This window comes from Colletes gigas, unplaced genomic scaffold (genome assembly GCF_013123115.1).
Source record: "Colletes gigas isolate AHSC1104 unplaced genomic scaffold, ASM1312311v1 Colletes_gigas_Sc00026, whole genome shotgun sequence".
Classification (NCBI taxonomy): domain Eukaryota; kingdom Metazoa; phylum Arthropoda; class Insecta; order Hymenoptera; family Colletidae; genus Colletes; species Colletes gigas.
In genome coordinates, this window is record NW_025106655.1 from 934,875 (window position 1) to 952,108 (window position 17,234).

The 17,234-nt window shown below is 38.9% G+C and overlaps 1 protein-coding gene across 1 annotated transcript in view; it reads right to left on the minus strand.

Moving 5' to 3' along the window:
* The window catches only part of LOC122401596 (lachesin-like), a 101,459-nt gene extending 88,795 nt beyond the window's left edge, over positions 1-12,664 (minus strand). The window contains exon 1 of the mRNA XM_043403821.1: positions 11,913-12,664. Within this exon, the coding sequence (XP_043259756.1) occupies positions 11,913-12,069 (157 nt within the window). The 5' untranslated portion in view covers positions 12,070-12,664. The remainder of the gene's footprint in view (positions 1-11,912) is intronic.
* Between the last annotated feature and the right edge of the window lie 4,570 nt (positions 12,665-17,234).

The following is a 17,234-nucleotide window of genomic DNA, read 5'->3' on the forward strand; positions in this document are numbered from 1 at the left end:
TACTAATACAGACGAAGATTGTTCCATCAATTTAAAATAGAAGTAATTTACAATTTTTTATACATGATTTACACGTAGGTACGTACGATCAAAACGCGACTATCCTGTTAGTGGAAGCATATAAAGATTAAAAATGATATAGTAACCACTCATATTGATCATGGTCCAGTAAAAGGACTAATGTTAAAATAGAAGTAATTTACAATTTTTTATACATGATTTACACGTAGGTACGTACGATCAAAATGCGACTATCCTGTTAGTGGAAGCACATAAAGTTTAAAAATGACACTGCAACCACTCCTATCGACCATGGCCCAGCAAAAGGACTAATGTTGCATCGACAAAGGCTGGAAATAAATTTGTCGACCCCGAATAAAACTCGCCGTCCAATTTCTACAGCCGCGAGTTATCGTCGTGAAATCTGGAAAAATTCATACCGCCGTCCAGCGGGGAAGTTTTCTTAATAACGAATCCCGAATTCCGGCTGTTCCTCGAAGTAGGTCGCGTTGCACGCGATTTCCCGCGGTTACGTCGCGCGCTTAGCCCTCTTTTCCGGTGCCCCTTCGCCGTCGTTCGCAGCCTCTTCAATCCTGTACCATCGTCGCTTCCAGCAGCGATTTCTGTAACGCGGCAAGATAAACCGCTGTCTTACCATGCAACTTGTTCGCGCGCGCGCGAAGTTGCACGCGTTTAGAAATGCTCGAGAAAAGAGAGACGCTGCGCGCTTCCCTCGCGTATGGAAAAACGACCGGGGAAAAAATACATATTACATGCGACCTGCGACTGTGCGCTGGTCGAATGAAAAGGGGGATGTGTCCCCGCGTGTAGAACGACCGCCAGGCGTGTTTCAGTTTTGCATGCGATTTGGGAATTCGCTGGGAAATATTCCGCCGCGCCCCGTTTGTCGAAGAAAGCAACACGTAGTGCCCCGGCCATTTGTAATTAACATTGTCGCGACTACGTTGAATTTTGAATGCACCCTCTACGCCTTCCGCGAAAACAACGACACGAACTTATTAGTCGCTTTGTACTCGACGGCGTGAAAACATTTAATAATAAGAACGAGTCAAAGGGTATAGCCGAATAAGGGGGTCAAATGTGCCCCCAAACCGAATGGAACGAGCCACGGGTCATTCGATAGCAAAAAAAAAATAACCCCTGTGTGCAAATTTTTAACTTGAAATCTCGACCGTGGGGGTAGTAATGGGGTGAAAACGAAAATCATGTTTTTGAATTATTTCTCTTGACCTATTGAGTAAAAAAATGTAAAAAAATTCAGAGACATTTCGGGTACCGGGGCACATACTTTGGGAGATTTTCAGATTTTTTGATTGAAGAACCAGGTAGTGAAAAATAAAAAACAGCAAAAAATGCCGAAAAATGCCGATTACGTATTGAAGGAGGCCCGGAACTACTTTTATACTTTTACAGTAAACAGGTATTACTATTACTATTACTCTCAATTTTTTTCAGATTTTTCATTTTGGTGCGCCGCAGTGAAAAAAAATAAAAACCGAGTTTTTCCTCGTTTTCTGCGTATTAGAGTAACTTACACGTTGAATTTTTATGCATCCTTCAATATATAAGTGTTTTGTAGACTGTTTAATGTTTCTACACTAAGCAGAATTACATGACAATTGAAACAAATAAAATAAAGCCACCCATTGGGTTTATATATCCTAAAAAATCAACGATATTTTCAACGGCGTCGATGGCGCAGCGTTAGAGTGTCCGAATGCTGAACCGCTGGAAGTTTTTTTACCGTAGGTTCGAGTCTCTCTTCTGGACTTAGTATTTTTTTTTTCAAATTCTAACTATATAACAATGCTTTATATTTATTTATAAATGTTCTGATAGCATTTTACAAATATTTTAACCTGAAATATGTATAAATATAGTCTTGAAGTGTTTTTTGCGTTTTTATTTTTTTTGTTAACCACGATTATTGTTTAACATCTCTTACACTGAAATTAATGTGAAATGTTAGTTTTCAAATCTCTTACCTTTGACTATTGTGAATGGATCGGAGCAGAAGATTGTACATTGGCTTACTATTACTTCTTCTCGCCCTTCGATCAAGCAGATCTTTCCTTCTCGTTCTCTTTCTTTGATAAATATGAATGTTTGCTGCGGCTTTAGTATCTAACGTAGACATGTAAGGGCCATTCCACGCCAAATCTATTAACCCACTCTCTGCCAATGATACTTTTTTCTAATAAACCCATTTTTAAGTACCAGTTTGATCGTTTCATGCTTATTTTTGAATGAAGTATCATTGCTCGATGGAAACCACGGGGAAAAATGATTAATTGTCCTACCTGCGTTACGAAGGAAATAAAGGTTCGTTGGGTGAGGGCCCAGACCGTTCAGGTCAATGGGTGATTGTCGCGTTCGGGTTTCACAATGTATTTTTTAATTACTCAGTTCAAGCTACTGTATGCGATGGGATTTATACATAATTACTTGGCATGGTCCGTAGAGGTTGGTCCTACAAGTGTTTTCATTATCTTTAAAACCAGCAGTAAGGAAAGGATAATAACCCTTACATGTCTACGTTAGATACTAAAGCCGCAGCAAACATTCATATTTATCAAAGAAAGAGAACGAGAAGGAAAGATCTGCTTGATCGAAGGGCGAGAAGAAGTAATAGTAAGCCAATGTACAATCTTCTGCTCCGATCCATTCACAATAGTCAAAGGTAAGAGATTTGAAAACTAACATTTCACATTAATTTCAGTGTAAGAGATGTTAAACAATAATCGTGGTTAACAAAAAAAATAAAAACGCAAAAAACACTTCAAGACTATATTTATACATATTTCAGGTTAAAATATTTGTAAAATGCTATCAGAACATTTATAAATAAATATAAAGCATTGTTATATAGTTAGAATTTGAAAAAAAAAATACTAAGTCCAGAAGAGAGACTCGAACCTACGGTAAAAAAACTTCCAGCGGTTCAGCATTCGGACACTCTAACGCTGCGCCATCGACGCCGTTGAAAATATCGTTGATTTTTTAGGATATATAAACCCAATGGGTGGCTTTATTTTATTTGTTTCAATTGTCATGTAATTCTGCTTAGTGTAGAAACATTAAACAGTCTACAAAACACTTATATATTGAAGGATGCATAAAAATTCAACGTGTAAGTTACTCTAATACGCAGAAAACGAGGAAAAACTCGGTTTTTATTTTTTTTCACTGCGGCGCACCAAAATGAAAAATCTGAAAAAAATTGAGAGTAATAGTAATAGTAATACCTGTTTACTGTAAAAGTATAAAAGTAGTTCCGGGCCTCCTTCAATACGTAATCGGCATTTTTCGGCATTTTTTGCTGTTTTTTATTTTTCACTACCTGGTTCTTCAATCAAAAAATCTGAAAATCTCCCAAAGTATGTGCCCCGGTACCCGAAATGTCTCTGAATTTTTTTACATTTTTTTACTCAATAGGTCAAGAGAAATAATTCAAAAACATGATTTTCGTTTTCACCCCATTACTACCCCCACGGTCGAGATTTCAAGTTAAAAATTTGCACACAGGGGTTATTTTTTTTTTGCTATCGAATGACCCGTGGCTCGTTCCATTCGGTTTGGGGGCACATTTGACCCCCTTATTCGGCTATACCCTTTAGTGATAATAAAAGAAAATATTGTACGCGGAAAAAAGTTGTGGACTTTGCTACAATATTAGCTCTGTCAAAACGTACCATTTTACAAAATAGGAAATTTTGCATTTTACGAATGCATTCAATAGTTTTCCACGTTGAAACATAGAAATAATTTTTATGGAAAAGAAAGTGGGTTTGAACAGGGGATACAAAATCAACGAAAAAGGTTCATATTGATATACAAACATAGACAATACAACTCATTCTACCGAAACTCGTATTATATTACTACGAACGTGGTTGTTTCAGTAATTGTGTACTGTTACTACTGACTGCAAACTATCACTTGTGTAATCAGTGAATGTTGATTTAAATTGTAGTTTGGTTCCATTGCATTTCATTACTTAGCGATTGTTTAAAGTTTCTAGTGTTTACTATTTTCGTTTTGGCGAACGTATGTATATTTATTTCGTTTCGAAAATCGTGAAATTTTTTTGCCCAACGTTTCAGAGTTACACTTCTATTTCAATTAGTTTATTCGTTGTTTTTGCTATAACCTCTCCAACTGAAACAATTACTTTCGCAATGGACCGAATTGGTCTAGTTGTTTCGGTTGTCTGCTCGGAGACATTAAAACGGTCATTGACGACGAGTAGCTGGAGTACACTTTCGCTAGAAAATGAGAACTGAAAACGTTAAAGTACACATTTACTTATAAAATTAGCGAAAGTAAACGCTCGACAGAAAGTATGTATGTACATATACTAACCATCCACTTTCACGGTAACATACACAACGCTCGAGAACTTCTTGCTATCTCTCGACCTTGTTGACTATTCTGTTTCTCCAGTCAACCTGGTTCATTTTCTCGAGAAAAGCGCTTGATAATTCGTTAATTTTTATTTTTACTATATATGCATTTATATTAAGAGGACGATACAATTATATTGATTTGAAAAGACTAGAAAAATAATAATCGACTGTTCGAATTCACTGAATTCTCACTTTTATACATATTTTGATAATTGTTTATTTAGTTAGGGTATGGAACGAGGGAGCCAAAAATTTCGACAAACGGTGTCTTTGTAGAAGAAGTCTATGACACCATGGCTGCGAGGTTCCATTCAGACGGAATGTGGCCATTTTAAGCACTTCCTATAAAAGTAAGCAGCTATACTGGAGCACGAGAATGACTATAACTCGGGAAAAAGGTTAAATAGGACACATGTTTATATGAACTTTTTTCATTGTCTTTATATCCTTTGTCCAACATTGAAGCAGAAACCGCACGTTATGAAACACCTTACGTGGATTTCGCATTTAATTGTTTCTATTTTAACAAATTTAATGCATCGAATTTATTTTTAGAATTAACAAATGTATTCAAAAGATATTCAATTTCTTTCAACGTCACTTTCTTTTTTTTTTTTTATTGAATGCTGTATAACCCTCTACAGGATTATTAGCAATGCATATAAATGCGTAATACAATTAGGCTATATACCTACATTGAGATTATCTGAATACACTTATCAATAACAAATTATAAATTACAGAAAATCAGCAACTGATTTAGATTAAATATATATACAATGTTTCTCTAGGAATTTAAAAATAACCATTAGCGAGGAGATACTTGGTCGAAAAAGAAAAGTGTTATTCAACGTCACTTGACGACGACATAATTTCAATAATAAATAATAAATAACGGCTCACATCGAATCCGTTATAGTCCACGTAATTCCCGCTTACGAGTGTCAATTTTGACATCGATTCACGCGAAAGCAGTCGCAAGCTCGATCCTAACTACCCCCGATTCGAAATAAAAATTGCTACCCTGCTTTCAAGTGGTCAATTAGCGATCCCCATTGTGTCACTCGAAAGTGGAACTTACTGTGTATAATATAAAATAACGCGAACGCTCTCCGTAATTAGGTCCTCGTTTTTTTATTTCCTTCCGCGCGACACTGCCGCTCGAAAGCGTTTGATCGTTCGTCCGATGCGGTCAAAATTTATATTTACTTAACAGTCGTCCACGTAAATCCAAATACGCTTTTATTAGAAATATTTACTTTCGTGAAAACAGCAGAGAATATAAAACATGATTTTTTTCGTACGATACTTTCGAGAAAATTAATTCTTACATTCGTAGGATACGACTTAGCGAACGCGTCTGATCATTACTCGTTATTTCCACTTGCATAGAATTATTAAACACTTATTTTGGTATAATAATATATTATTTATTTCTCGTTGATATTATTGTGTTTAACTAGTTACAATCAGTTGAAATACATAATATTGAATCAACACCAATGCTTATGAACACGAAAACAAGTGAAAATATCGAGCAATGGGGAGAGACGTTAAGTAAGTCATACTTTCTCGCGTATCCAGCGAATTTTCAACGTCAGTTACTTTGGAAAAGTGTATTATTATTGCAATTTATAGAAAATTAACATTGAATATTCTCAGATGCTCTTAATTACAGTCGAACGAATCTCGATGCAGGGACCATTATTTAATTTCCCATTTACGTACAACCGTATTGACACGATGTCGTATGCACTTGATACAGTGTCATAACCTATTGTCTTATTATGCTATTATCTTTTGGTTTCGACTACCAGTTTCCATCAATCCGTCACAGTGATAAGATACAGCAGTCGAGAATACGTGAATATGCTTCTTGCATTGGGTTGCGTGTAGTGGTCACGCATCTATCGAAGGAATCAACATCGTATATGATATTAATGGTCCATATCGAGATCCACGACACGTTCAACCACGACATAATTTCGGAGAGTATTGAAAGTCGAATCTCTTAAAAACAAGGTCTCGTAACAGAAAAATTGTATTTTCCAAAGAAAGTAATAAATACTACCGATAGTGTCCTTATTATTCAATTACAAAATTCACAGAACTTCGAACACAACATTTCATCGCGGAGAAGAGGCTACAAGACATAACAGTAGATTTTCTCAACGGAATTGTTTAACTCCGCGTCCAGTTTCTGCTTAATTACCGAACTGGATGCAGAAGTTGTACAAAGAATAAAATAAACGAGCATAAATACGAGCAGATCCGCGCAGTTCAGGGAACGGATAAATAGGATATGCAACCAATAAGACCTGCCTAGTAAGAACTTGAACTGCTACTGAAAACTTTACAATAGGACTTCTCGAATCGACTTTGAGAAACCTAGTTTTCCGTAAAAGTTTCTTGACAAGTTAACTTTCCTTTAGTATTGCCTTCTCGCGTATATATTAATCGTAGGATTAGATGGGACACTTTTGTTGGAATGTGCTTTTAGCTCGATTTCGAGTACAGTCGACGTAGCAAGCTTCCCGATTACATCTTGATCCCTGTATTTTAGACTTACTTTTGTACGGAGAACACGTCCTTTATACAACTACATAATATTTTCTTTCCTCTAAAAAATTCTGTAGTAATTCTTTCTGTCAACGATTCGATTTAGAAAATCTACGGTAACTAAAATCGTTAATTATAAAAATGTCAATCTGTGATATATTTATTGATATCTTTCATGTTGACGGTTACCTTACAATGTGATTTTTTTTTTAATTAGAATTCATGCCATTGCATCCATCAAATTCAACATAAGTTGTTAAAAAGTATTATTTACGCGTTCTGCAATTTTAAATATGGAATCAAACATCCGTAAAATAGACAGGTTCCGTAAATCTAGCGTTAAATTCGAGAATATTGCAAAAGTATCGAATTTTAAATCTTAATAACTGGACGAGTGGAAGTTCGATAAATCGAAAACGATTAAAGAGCGAGACAAAGCGTAAGAGTAAAAGTAGACGAGGCGAAACGAGTATCCCCGCGACGAGATCATGAATGAAAAAGATCTATTAACGCGGGGACCGGATCGCGTAGAGCCGAAGACAATAGAAGGGTCGCAGCTGTGAACGAAGAACAACGTCTCCAGACTTTGAAAGAGACTGTGAAAGCTGTCGCCAAGGTTACACGGTGCTCCGTACTAATCACTCCTCCGCGACAAACTAAAAAGACAAACGGAACAAAGAGTCGCTTAGTTATGAATTGGAATGTCCCCGAGTACGCGTCGCAGCCGCCGACTGTCGTCTATTTCGTTGGCCGCGGAAACGGTAAAGCGCGTGCAGCCGACAGAGATACAAGCGGACGATGTAAATCGCGCCCGGGGTTTACGCGTTCTCGAAACAGGAAGCGGAAAAGGGGAGTGGAGGACGGCGGGGAAAAATAAAAATAAGCGTAGACAAAAAGATGTTCGAGGGGGTGCTAAACTACGCGAAATACGGTAAGCAGCCGCGGCACATGGCTACCGTTCTCGCTGCTCGACGATAGAAAAAACTGTACCGGGGCTGTGAAACGTCTTTTTTGCCGGAGGGCAGGAAACGACGAGAGGTTCAACGATCGCCCCCGGCGAGGAGTACATTTTGGGTCTTTTTTTCGGGGCGCCGGTTGACCTTACGTATTAAGGGGCGAGAGTTCGAATCATTCGTTAAGCCGCGCGTTTACGTGGATCATGACACTTCCACGGCTCGCAATTTTCCGCGCGCTTTTTCTTTCCGCCGTGGCCGCTATTTGCTCTTAATTAACGGCGAACCCCGCGCCGGTTTTCCTTCCCCGACGAAATGCAACGTAGTACGTCCGCTCGTTCCGCTGCCCGTTTACCGGACCGATCGTTACGTTTCCACCGATCCAAGATTAGGGCAGCTAATTGCCGCGCGGTTCCCTCCGTTCGAATATTCCAACGGTTCGGTGGATTCGAACGTTCCCGTTATCTTGGCGTATTCTTCGCGGCGCCGGTTCGGGACCTCGGGTCGCCGACTTAACCTTTAATTACTCGCGCGGGCAGGTCATTGCAATCTCCGAGTATTGTACGTGTAAATCGCGCCTGGTGATGTCAACTTCCGGTGCGGCTGCCTAAATCCACCATTGTGGAACCATTATGTATGTCTAAAACGTTCTTGAGAACTGTGTAATACTTGATACAAATTGATAGTTAGAAAGTCTTATGATAGTCACTTTTTGTAGGTTTTTCGTTCCCTTAATATGTGTTTATGAATAATAATAATTTTAAAAAATGTTTTAAATAAATCTCGGAGAGAATTAAATTCTGTGTAAAATGATACACGAGTATCATTAGATACGCAACTCTATCTCCTCTGCGAGAGAAAAATCTGAATAAAATATGTGTTTCCTCTCGTTCTTTCAGCAAGTAATAACTCTGATACGAAGTTTTATTTTTGGCTATAGAATTAACTCCTGGAGGGATTAACATTATTAAACATTCTCTATATATACTGTTGCAATAGGGGATGCTGATGTCGATATCTTTGGAAGATAATATCGTGATAAGACTTTGAATAAGCATAATTTCGATTCTCAAGTTGAATCCACATAAGACTAAGCAACGGGTGATTTCACGTGTAAAAATATGTAGGAAAGTAAAGAAAGTTTCCCAGAAAATTGATTTTGAAAAATGATCTGGTAAACGTACAATAGAATACGACTTGGACGTCAGCGCAAGTAGAAATAATGATTAATGGTCAGACGCGCCAGGCAAATCTTCGAACTCGATTGTCTCGAAAACGAAGTCTCCAAGGGAAGAAAATCATTTCTTATCTTTCGACCATCTCGACACGTAAACTTTTATAAATATTTTTACCCCTCAAGTATTTTTTATTTACCCAAAAAATGATTCCTCAAAAGTCCATTCATTTTTCAATATTATTCTCTCCCTTGTGCATCTATAATTACTTTATATTGAATTTTCACTGATTCTAGACTACCAAGACTGAATCTATATTCCATATTAATTACTGAAGCTGATTTTCAAAATATTTCTGCCTTTTTTTAAACCATTATTCACTAAAAAAACGCATAAGACAATCCTGTCGATAATAAAATCGGTTGTTTCAATTACTTTCTGGGAAATGGAACACTATTTTCTCTCATCTGTCCGATTAATGATTTACACTACTTTCCTTAGGGCTGGAACTACTTTTCCCAATCAAACAACATTCAAATACAAATATCCAGATGCTTAATGGTTACGCAGCAATTTTGGAATACTCGAACAGTATTTCCAGCATTCGAATACCCGCAAAGTATGTGAATATTAAATTATTCGAGCAGAGCCCCATCCCTGTTTAGGATACGCTCGATTTTGTCAAACGTGTTTCTTTGTGTCGCGCGCGCTGTAACGCGCGTATTAATTCGATGAAACGCACGTTCCCTGCACGTTTCGAATATGAATCGTGTATGGTTGGCGAACATAGCACGTAATACGTTACGCGAAAAACAATTGCGGCCTGATGTTTTGATGCGGAGGGTAGGATGTTCGTTGCGAGGCAAGTGTAAACCGCGGCGGTATAAATAGGAATTTTTAGCCCTGTTTTACACGCTAGCCCATTGAAGCGTTGTCGAATTGGTTTAGGTGCGATAGACATTCACGGGTGGTGTGTCAAAAATTTGTTTTTTAGCTGTCGATACGCGTTATCGTGCACGGCCCGCGCGCGTACTCGGTACTCGCGAGTTATAGGCGACTTTTCACTGGGAACGAAAGTGTTCCGCTTGTTACGACAAAAAATAGACGTCCCTAACGCGAACAACATCTTCAAAGTTCGGTCTTACGATTACAATAACGATCACAATGTCGTGCTTGCGTTTCTTGTGTCGCGTTCCGTGGTTCGGAAAAAGTGGAGATCTTGAAACATTTAATGCTAGAGTTTATTTATGCGAGATCCCAACGTGGACGCAGGTTACGAGCCCTAATGGTTCAAGGTATGCGAAGATCGATCCTGAAACACGTAGTACTAGAGTCTATCTACTCTAATAAGAAGTTATTCTGACGTAAGCCCACGTTGAGGAAGGGAGAAGACACTGGAATGTGTAATACCATTTATTTATGTAGAAATTGAACCTGTACCAACGTGGGGTTACACATTTTAATGGTCAACGAAAAGAAAACATCGGTCTTGGAATACCCTTGGAATACCTCGAGTTTATTTACTTACGCGAGAACCTATCTAGCGCTGTTTATTTGCCTGGGCAAGGATATTTGCTTGTTTCGATGTGAGCCTAGCTTAAAGATCCTAACGCTCAGAGAAAATAGACCGTTTAGGAAACACACGATTCCAGAATTTATTCATATGTTTATAAAAAAGGGGATAAAACTATCAGTTTTATGATTCTAGTATTTCTTGGACCACCGTACGATTTATGTTAAAAATTTATGTTTGTTTAAATCACCAAGAACCTAACACTAACGATCCAAGAAAAATCTGTGCCGGAGCACCTTAATCTTTCTCGTGTTTATTTACTGGAACAAGTACCTGTAATAACGTAGACACATGTTACAGGGCCTAATGATCCAGGAAAGGAAGATCGATCCTGGAACATCGATCACCGCGCGAGAGCAGGACCCGGGGTCATTCTTTCTCGGGACGGCGAACACAGCAGATTTTAGAAAGCGATTTGTTGTACTAATATACGAGACACGTTCGTGAAATTTCGATCCCCAACACTTGTACTTTTTCTCTTTTATCGTTCGACCGTGAAAGCCTCCAAAACAGTTGCAAATTTGTGCATGCGATACGCTAACTTTAATTTCTATTAATAATAGCCTCTATATTTGGCCTTTTATCTAAACATCTCTCGTGGTGGTAATTTTTAAACGTATTTTTACCCTAACGATATTTCATTAAATAAAATGGAAAATGAAATTTTAATTTACTTCCTTCCTTCGTAATCGTTCGATTACACATGCGACGATCGAGATTTTTTATTTTCACCGCCTATCACGACCGACGCATACATTCCCTTTTATGCGTTTTCATCACGCTATTAAAACTGCACGAATATCTTAAAACAATCTCTCACGTGGCGATTAATAACAGCTCTAACGCTACGTTATCATGCGCTGATAGATCGTTGATCCACGTCAATCAATCCGCCCCCGAGCAACGGTGTCTATTAAATACAACGACGTCCAACAATTTACAGGTAATATCTCTCTCTCCAACAAAAAAAAAAAAAAAAACCGAGATAAAGTTTAGTATTATCGTACGAACAAATGCGAAATGATCATCGTTTAAAATAAATCCACGTCGAACGAATTTAATCCTGTGTCGCTCGCGTGACTCCGTAGCACGGAATTACTCGCGCGGTACGGCTCCACGCACCGACGAAACACGGACCTATTTACACTCTCGTTCCTGCCAAAATTAACAATCAAAATAAACTCATTTCCAAAAAAGAAAAAAACGAACTTGATTCGCAACTTACCCTGTCGATGGTTCGCAGCGCGGTCAGCATCGTGTCCACTCGCGTGTCCCATGCTGTCGAATCCAAGAAACATCAACAGAAACGTCAGCAAACCGATCATCGAGATCGTCCTCGATGCGTGAACGGCACGACCGGTCATTCCTGCTTGTCGTTTCATTAGACGATGATCGACCCGGATAAGTGAAACGTCGTGAAACTCGTGGTGCAAGCACACGTTACTCTCGCGGGATGATTATCAGCGTTCGATTTCTCGTTTCTATCGCAGATCTGTCTTCGATTAACGCACCTGATGCCGCTCGGAGCGCCTTCTGCGTGCGAGGCACGTGCTCCGAGCAGTCCCCGGCCAAACGACTGCGTTCATCTCCGCTTCTTGTTCCTCTTCGGCCTCTTCTTCCCTTACCGCTGATCGGCTGCGTTCTCCTCCCCCTCTCCGCTCTGGTAACGTTAACGATCACACAAGCGTGGAATCTCTATCGGGATGCCTCTCTCCGTGAATGCACTGGCTCCGCGCGAACGTCCCCGAAGACCGATCCTCGTCACCGTTTTGCAAAGTCCGGCCTCGAGTTCGGGCCAACAAAAAAAAAATACCCCGTTCCAAAGTCCGTGGAACTTTCAAGGGCAACCGACACTCGAAAATACGTAACTCGCACGTATCGATAGGAAGAGGGTCCACGACGAGCTCTCACCCCCCGAGGCTGGTCCTGGTCCCTCTGTCCCGGGCCGTAGACTGTCTGCTGCCTGGAAATCCTCGGTGTACGGAGTATGCTCCTGCTTTCACCTCCACCTCCACCGTCCATCTACAACCCCACCTCCGAAGGCACCACTTCCACCCACCGCCACTCGCCGCCGATAAACTTCCTACGGGCACCCTCCGACATCCACCTCCCTCGCTTCTCTCTACCCTCTGCCGCCTGCAGCCCGCACCAGGAACCGTCTACCGGTCGGCGCTTGCGCCTAGCGAACTGTGCCCTGATGCCCGGGCATTGCTGCTGCCACTGCTGGTACCTCTGCTGCTTTCTCGTACCTTCACAAATCTCTCCTCCTCCGCCCCAACCATCGCTTCGACCACCCCCTAAAAGGGGGCTGCCTCTTTCTCTCTATCCGATGGATCTCTTTCTCTTGCTCTCTGCGCGCTCTCGGGGTTCTTCTTCGCCATCCCCCTTTTTCTTCCTTCGTTTCTTTCTCTGTCGGTGTGTGTCTATGCCTCGACTCACCATCCCCGCCGCCCCCACCGTCGACCCTCCCCCTCGCGCTCACCCCCGCGCGTTCTCGTCTTTCTCCTTCCTAAGCTACGTAGGTGGAAGCCTTCTTCCCTAGCCTTCGTCTCTCCTCGAACTCGTGCTGTTTGAGTTCCTGTTTCTTTCTTCGTTACAGCTGCTCGGTCGACCGGCTCTCGCCGCATCCCTGTTACCTGCTGGATGTCCCTGGTACCAGGTAACGAGTTTCGTTCCAGCGACTTCCGGGCCATCGTAATCGCTGACATGGCGTGCCTATGATACCCGGTTAATTTTCATCGCGTCACGTACAAAAGCAGAGGATACGTTTCGGGCTCCAGTCCTGGCTAGAAACGAAAGAGGAATATAGAGAGATCGTATGTTTGTGCGTTTATGGGGAATTTTTATTCGAGAAAAACTAGAGAATGCTGTTAATCCGTCCCATAAAATGACGAGTCCGGCATGTCGCAAGTTCTTTATATTTAATATTCTATATATTAAAATCAATACATTTTTACGTTCACGAGGTTTTCGCGGAACGAATCTTTTTCGTGGCCATTCTACGAACAAATTTAAACAAAATCGAATAGTTTGAAGTATTATTTGGAATCGAATCGTTCGTCAAAGGGTTAATATACAAAAATATAAGAATTATTACCCTCTACAAAGCAATTAATTCTATTAATCTATGAATTTGCTTAAAAATTAAGAGGATTACTATTAACTTCCTTTGTTCTACCGATATACAAAATTATCGAGTAATTTGAAATATCAGAAATCTCAGTAACGAATTGCCTGGTCTGTGTAAATGTAATAAAAGGAGAATTAGAGAATGTTTTTTCTTTTCATTTATGATATACGTAACTTTGAACGTCGGAAATTATTGACGAGTCAATTTATCTTTCCTGGAAAATGTATCAATCCACACGTTACCGAATCAACGGTATCGCGTATCGAAAATTTACATTTCATGAATTCGATAATTTCCGGGTAGGGATCCACGGAAGAAAAATTTTAAACAATTTAGAAACAAATTGTTTGTCGATCTTTTCGTACGAACGCAGAGAAGGACGCGAAGCTAAAAAAAGGAGGGGAACGATCGCGAAAATATGCGTGAAAGTAGAAAAGGGAACAATTTGTTTTTAATTTACGGATACGTGTAATTGTCATTTCAAACGTCGAAAATTGTTAACAAACCAATTTAGTTTTTCTAAAGGATTTAATATTCGACGTGCCGTGTCTGCGTGTCGTTTATCTGTACAAGTAATTTTAACATCGACGCGACTAATTGTTTACGAGAATTGAAGATGACTTCAAAGTTCCGCGAAAATTTGTGCTATCGCTTTGTGCGGCGGCGTTTTACGATATAAGAGTAATTAATTGCTCATTGAGTGCGAATCCAGTAAAGGTAACAAACAAATTAGAGAAACAACGTCGGTTTAAATATTTCGAACTTGAACCGTTTGGGGCCATTTCAACGTTATTAAGGTTAAAGAAAGAAAACAGAAGAAAAAAAATCAGCCTACGTCTGATAATTACATTAAATATATTTCCTTGACATAGCTAACCTCGATCATACCTATTTCTGATTCTGAACTAAATTTATTTCCTTACAACATATAGAGACCCAATTCTAACAACGTCTGTTCTAACTTTAAATTTATTTTAGAAAGGAGTTGCAAAACGTTGTTCATTATTTAAAGTGTCATTGTGTTGACGAGGTATTTATAAATTTTTCCATTGAGAGAAAGATCCTATGCAAGAAGGCGTGATTAAATATAAAAATGCTTATTAATCGACGTCCCAAGTAGGACGATCGTAATTGTCTTTTGTTATATCGTTGATCAATCTCTGTCCTTTTCTCTGCGGCGTCGCGGTTAGATAGCCTGTTCTGTTTCTAGACACGAGATAACGAGTTTCGTTGCGACAATTCCACGCATCCAGGAGAAGATCACGACCTACTGCTAGGAAGCTACGCGACGAGTACGAAGAAGGTAAGTCGGAGCGGTCTGGGTTGACATTATGAGAATACGGGAGGCGGAATTTAGAATGATGGAAGTGATTGTTCGAAAATTACGAGGTACGATCCCCTGCCCTCGTTAGTAAGTTCAAAAGTCCACGATATGTAACACGAGCTACGAAGGGAGGATAATTGACCTTGAGTTACCTCGATAAGGGGTATTCTGCTTAGTTATTTGAACGACGCTCTTAACGTAACTATTGCAGACGTTCCTCCGAGACCATCCGTGTAAACGTTTATTCAAATTCTTGTTTCTCGCCAATATACGTTTAAATAGTTTTTAAAAACAGATTGGATACATTTTTACCCGAAACGGATGCATTAAAACATGTCTGAAATAAGCTTGGAACGTGTACGGAATATACATTCGTGGAATGTGCGTTGGAAATTTCAAAAATAGTATAATGACATTTTCCATATTTAACACAGATAAAAAATATAGATATCGGTTTAAGTTAAGATATCTCTGAGAAAAGAAATAGTCGAGTTTTAAAGCTTGAAACTTCTTTAATATAAATTGAACATGTACGGAATATACGTATATGGAATGAGCGTTGGAAATTTCAAAAATAGTATAATGACCTTTTCCATGTTTAACACACATAAAAAATATAGATATCACTTTAAATTAAGATATCTCTGAGAAAAGAAATAGATCGAGTTTTAAAGCTTGATACTCCTTTAATATAAATTGAAGACAAAATTGTTTTAATTCCGTAAATAAGCTCAAAGTTGCGGTTTTAAACGATTTGGTACGATCCGCCTGGGAAAACATCGTCCGAGAAATTACTCAATAGGATTAGTAATCCGAGGCTTCGAGCTTTCAAATGTTATTTTGTAATGGTTATTTTTTGTACAAATTTCTAACTTCGTTATTTTTCAGGCAATTATATCCTTTAATTTATGGGAAAAATTACATTCCCACTTTTCTTATGGTTCGTAATGATTTATATTCTCGGGACTGAAGTCTGCAAGCAATCTTAAGAATCGATCCCACGGATGTTCAGTGAGTTTTAAATCGAGAAATTGCCAATCGAAGTATTTGAAATTCGGGCTTCCACTACCATTATTTTGTTATCTTTAAAATTAAATATTTCCTACATTATTTTATAATATATTAACGCTGGGTAGTATTCATATATTATGAATATTATTTCACCCATCATACAACCCGAATAATATTTTTTGCCATAATTATAAGAGTTGTAGAGAAGTACCTCGCGTGTAATATTTCGTTTGACCCTTTTCAAACCCATGTTTTGACGTCCAAATATTTCAACTCGGCTTCCATCGGACCAAAATTCCTCTGTACAATTTTCATACTTTTTTTGCCAATTTTAATCACCAATGCATTCTTCCGTAAATGGTAGTTCTTTGACTAAGCTTCGATCTTTTCGTTCCAGCTTTCCTTAACATCCGCTGAACTTTTGTTTGTTTGCAAAACAGCTTTATGCGGTGAACCTCGCCCTTTCATCCTGCTTGGTATACCTCTCTATGTAAATTTTACTCTTTTTGTTTCTATTTGCTTAATAAAGTTGTTAAAAAAAAAATTCCTTCTACTTAATATGCAAATTATTAAAAGCTCTTAGAGCTCTCTATATCAGCGCAGAATTATCAGCTCTAAGAAATTCATTTCTGCATTTTATAAATTAAAACAATTAAATTGGTCGATTCTATTTCAAAGATATTAAGCGTTCTATTCGATAGAACTAATTGAAAGGAGCAACTTTTATTCGGAAAATTTGTTGTCTATCTTTTAGAAATTTGCAAAACAAGTGTTTTCATGCTCACGCGAGATATTGTTTTACAATCGAAAAGAGGATGGCCCATCCTAGGAGAATACGTCGAGTGAAATATGTTTTATGAACGTACGTAAGTTGTGCGTATCATATTTTCCGAGTTATAGAAAATTGAAGGAAACACTCGGTGCCCGTCTTTTGCTTCAGTGCCTGATAGAATCACCATCTTTACCTCATCCAATATTTACAAACAATCTTGTTATCTTTGAGGTATAGCATCAGACAGTCCGCGTACGCGCCAATCTAACGGTGTTCTAGAATTGATGAAACGACTAAATAAACTTATAGC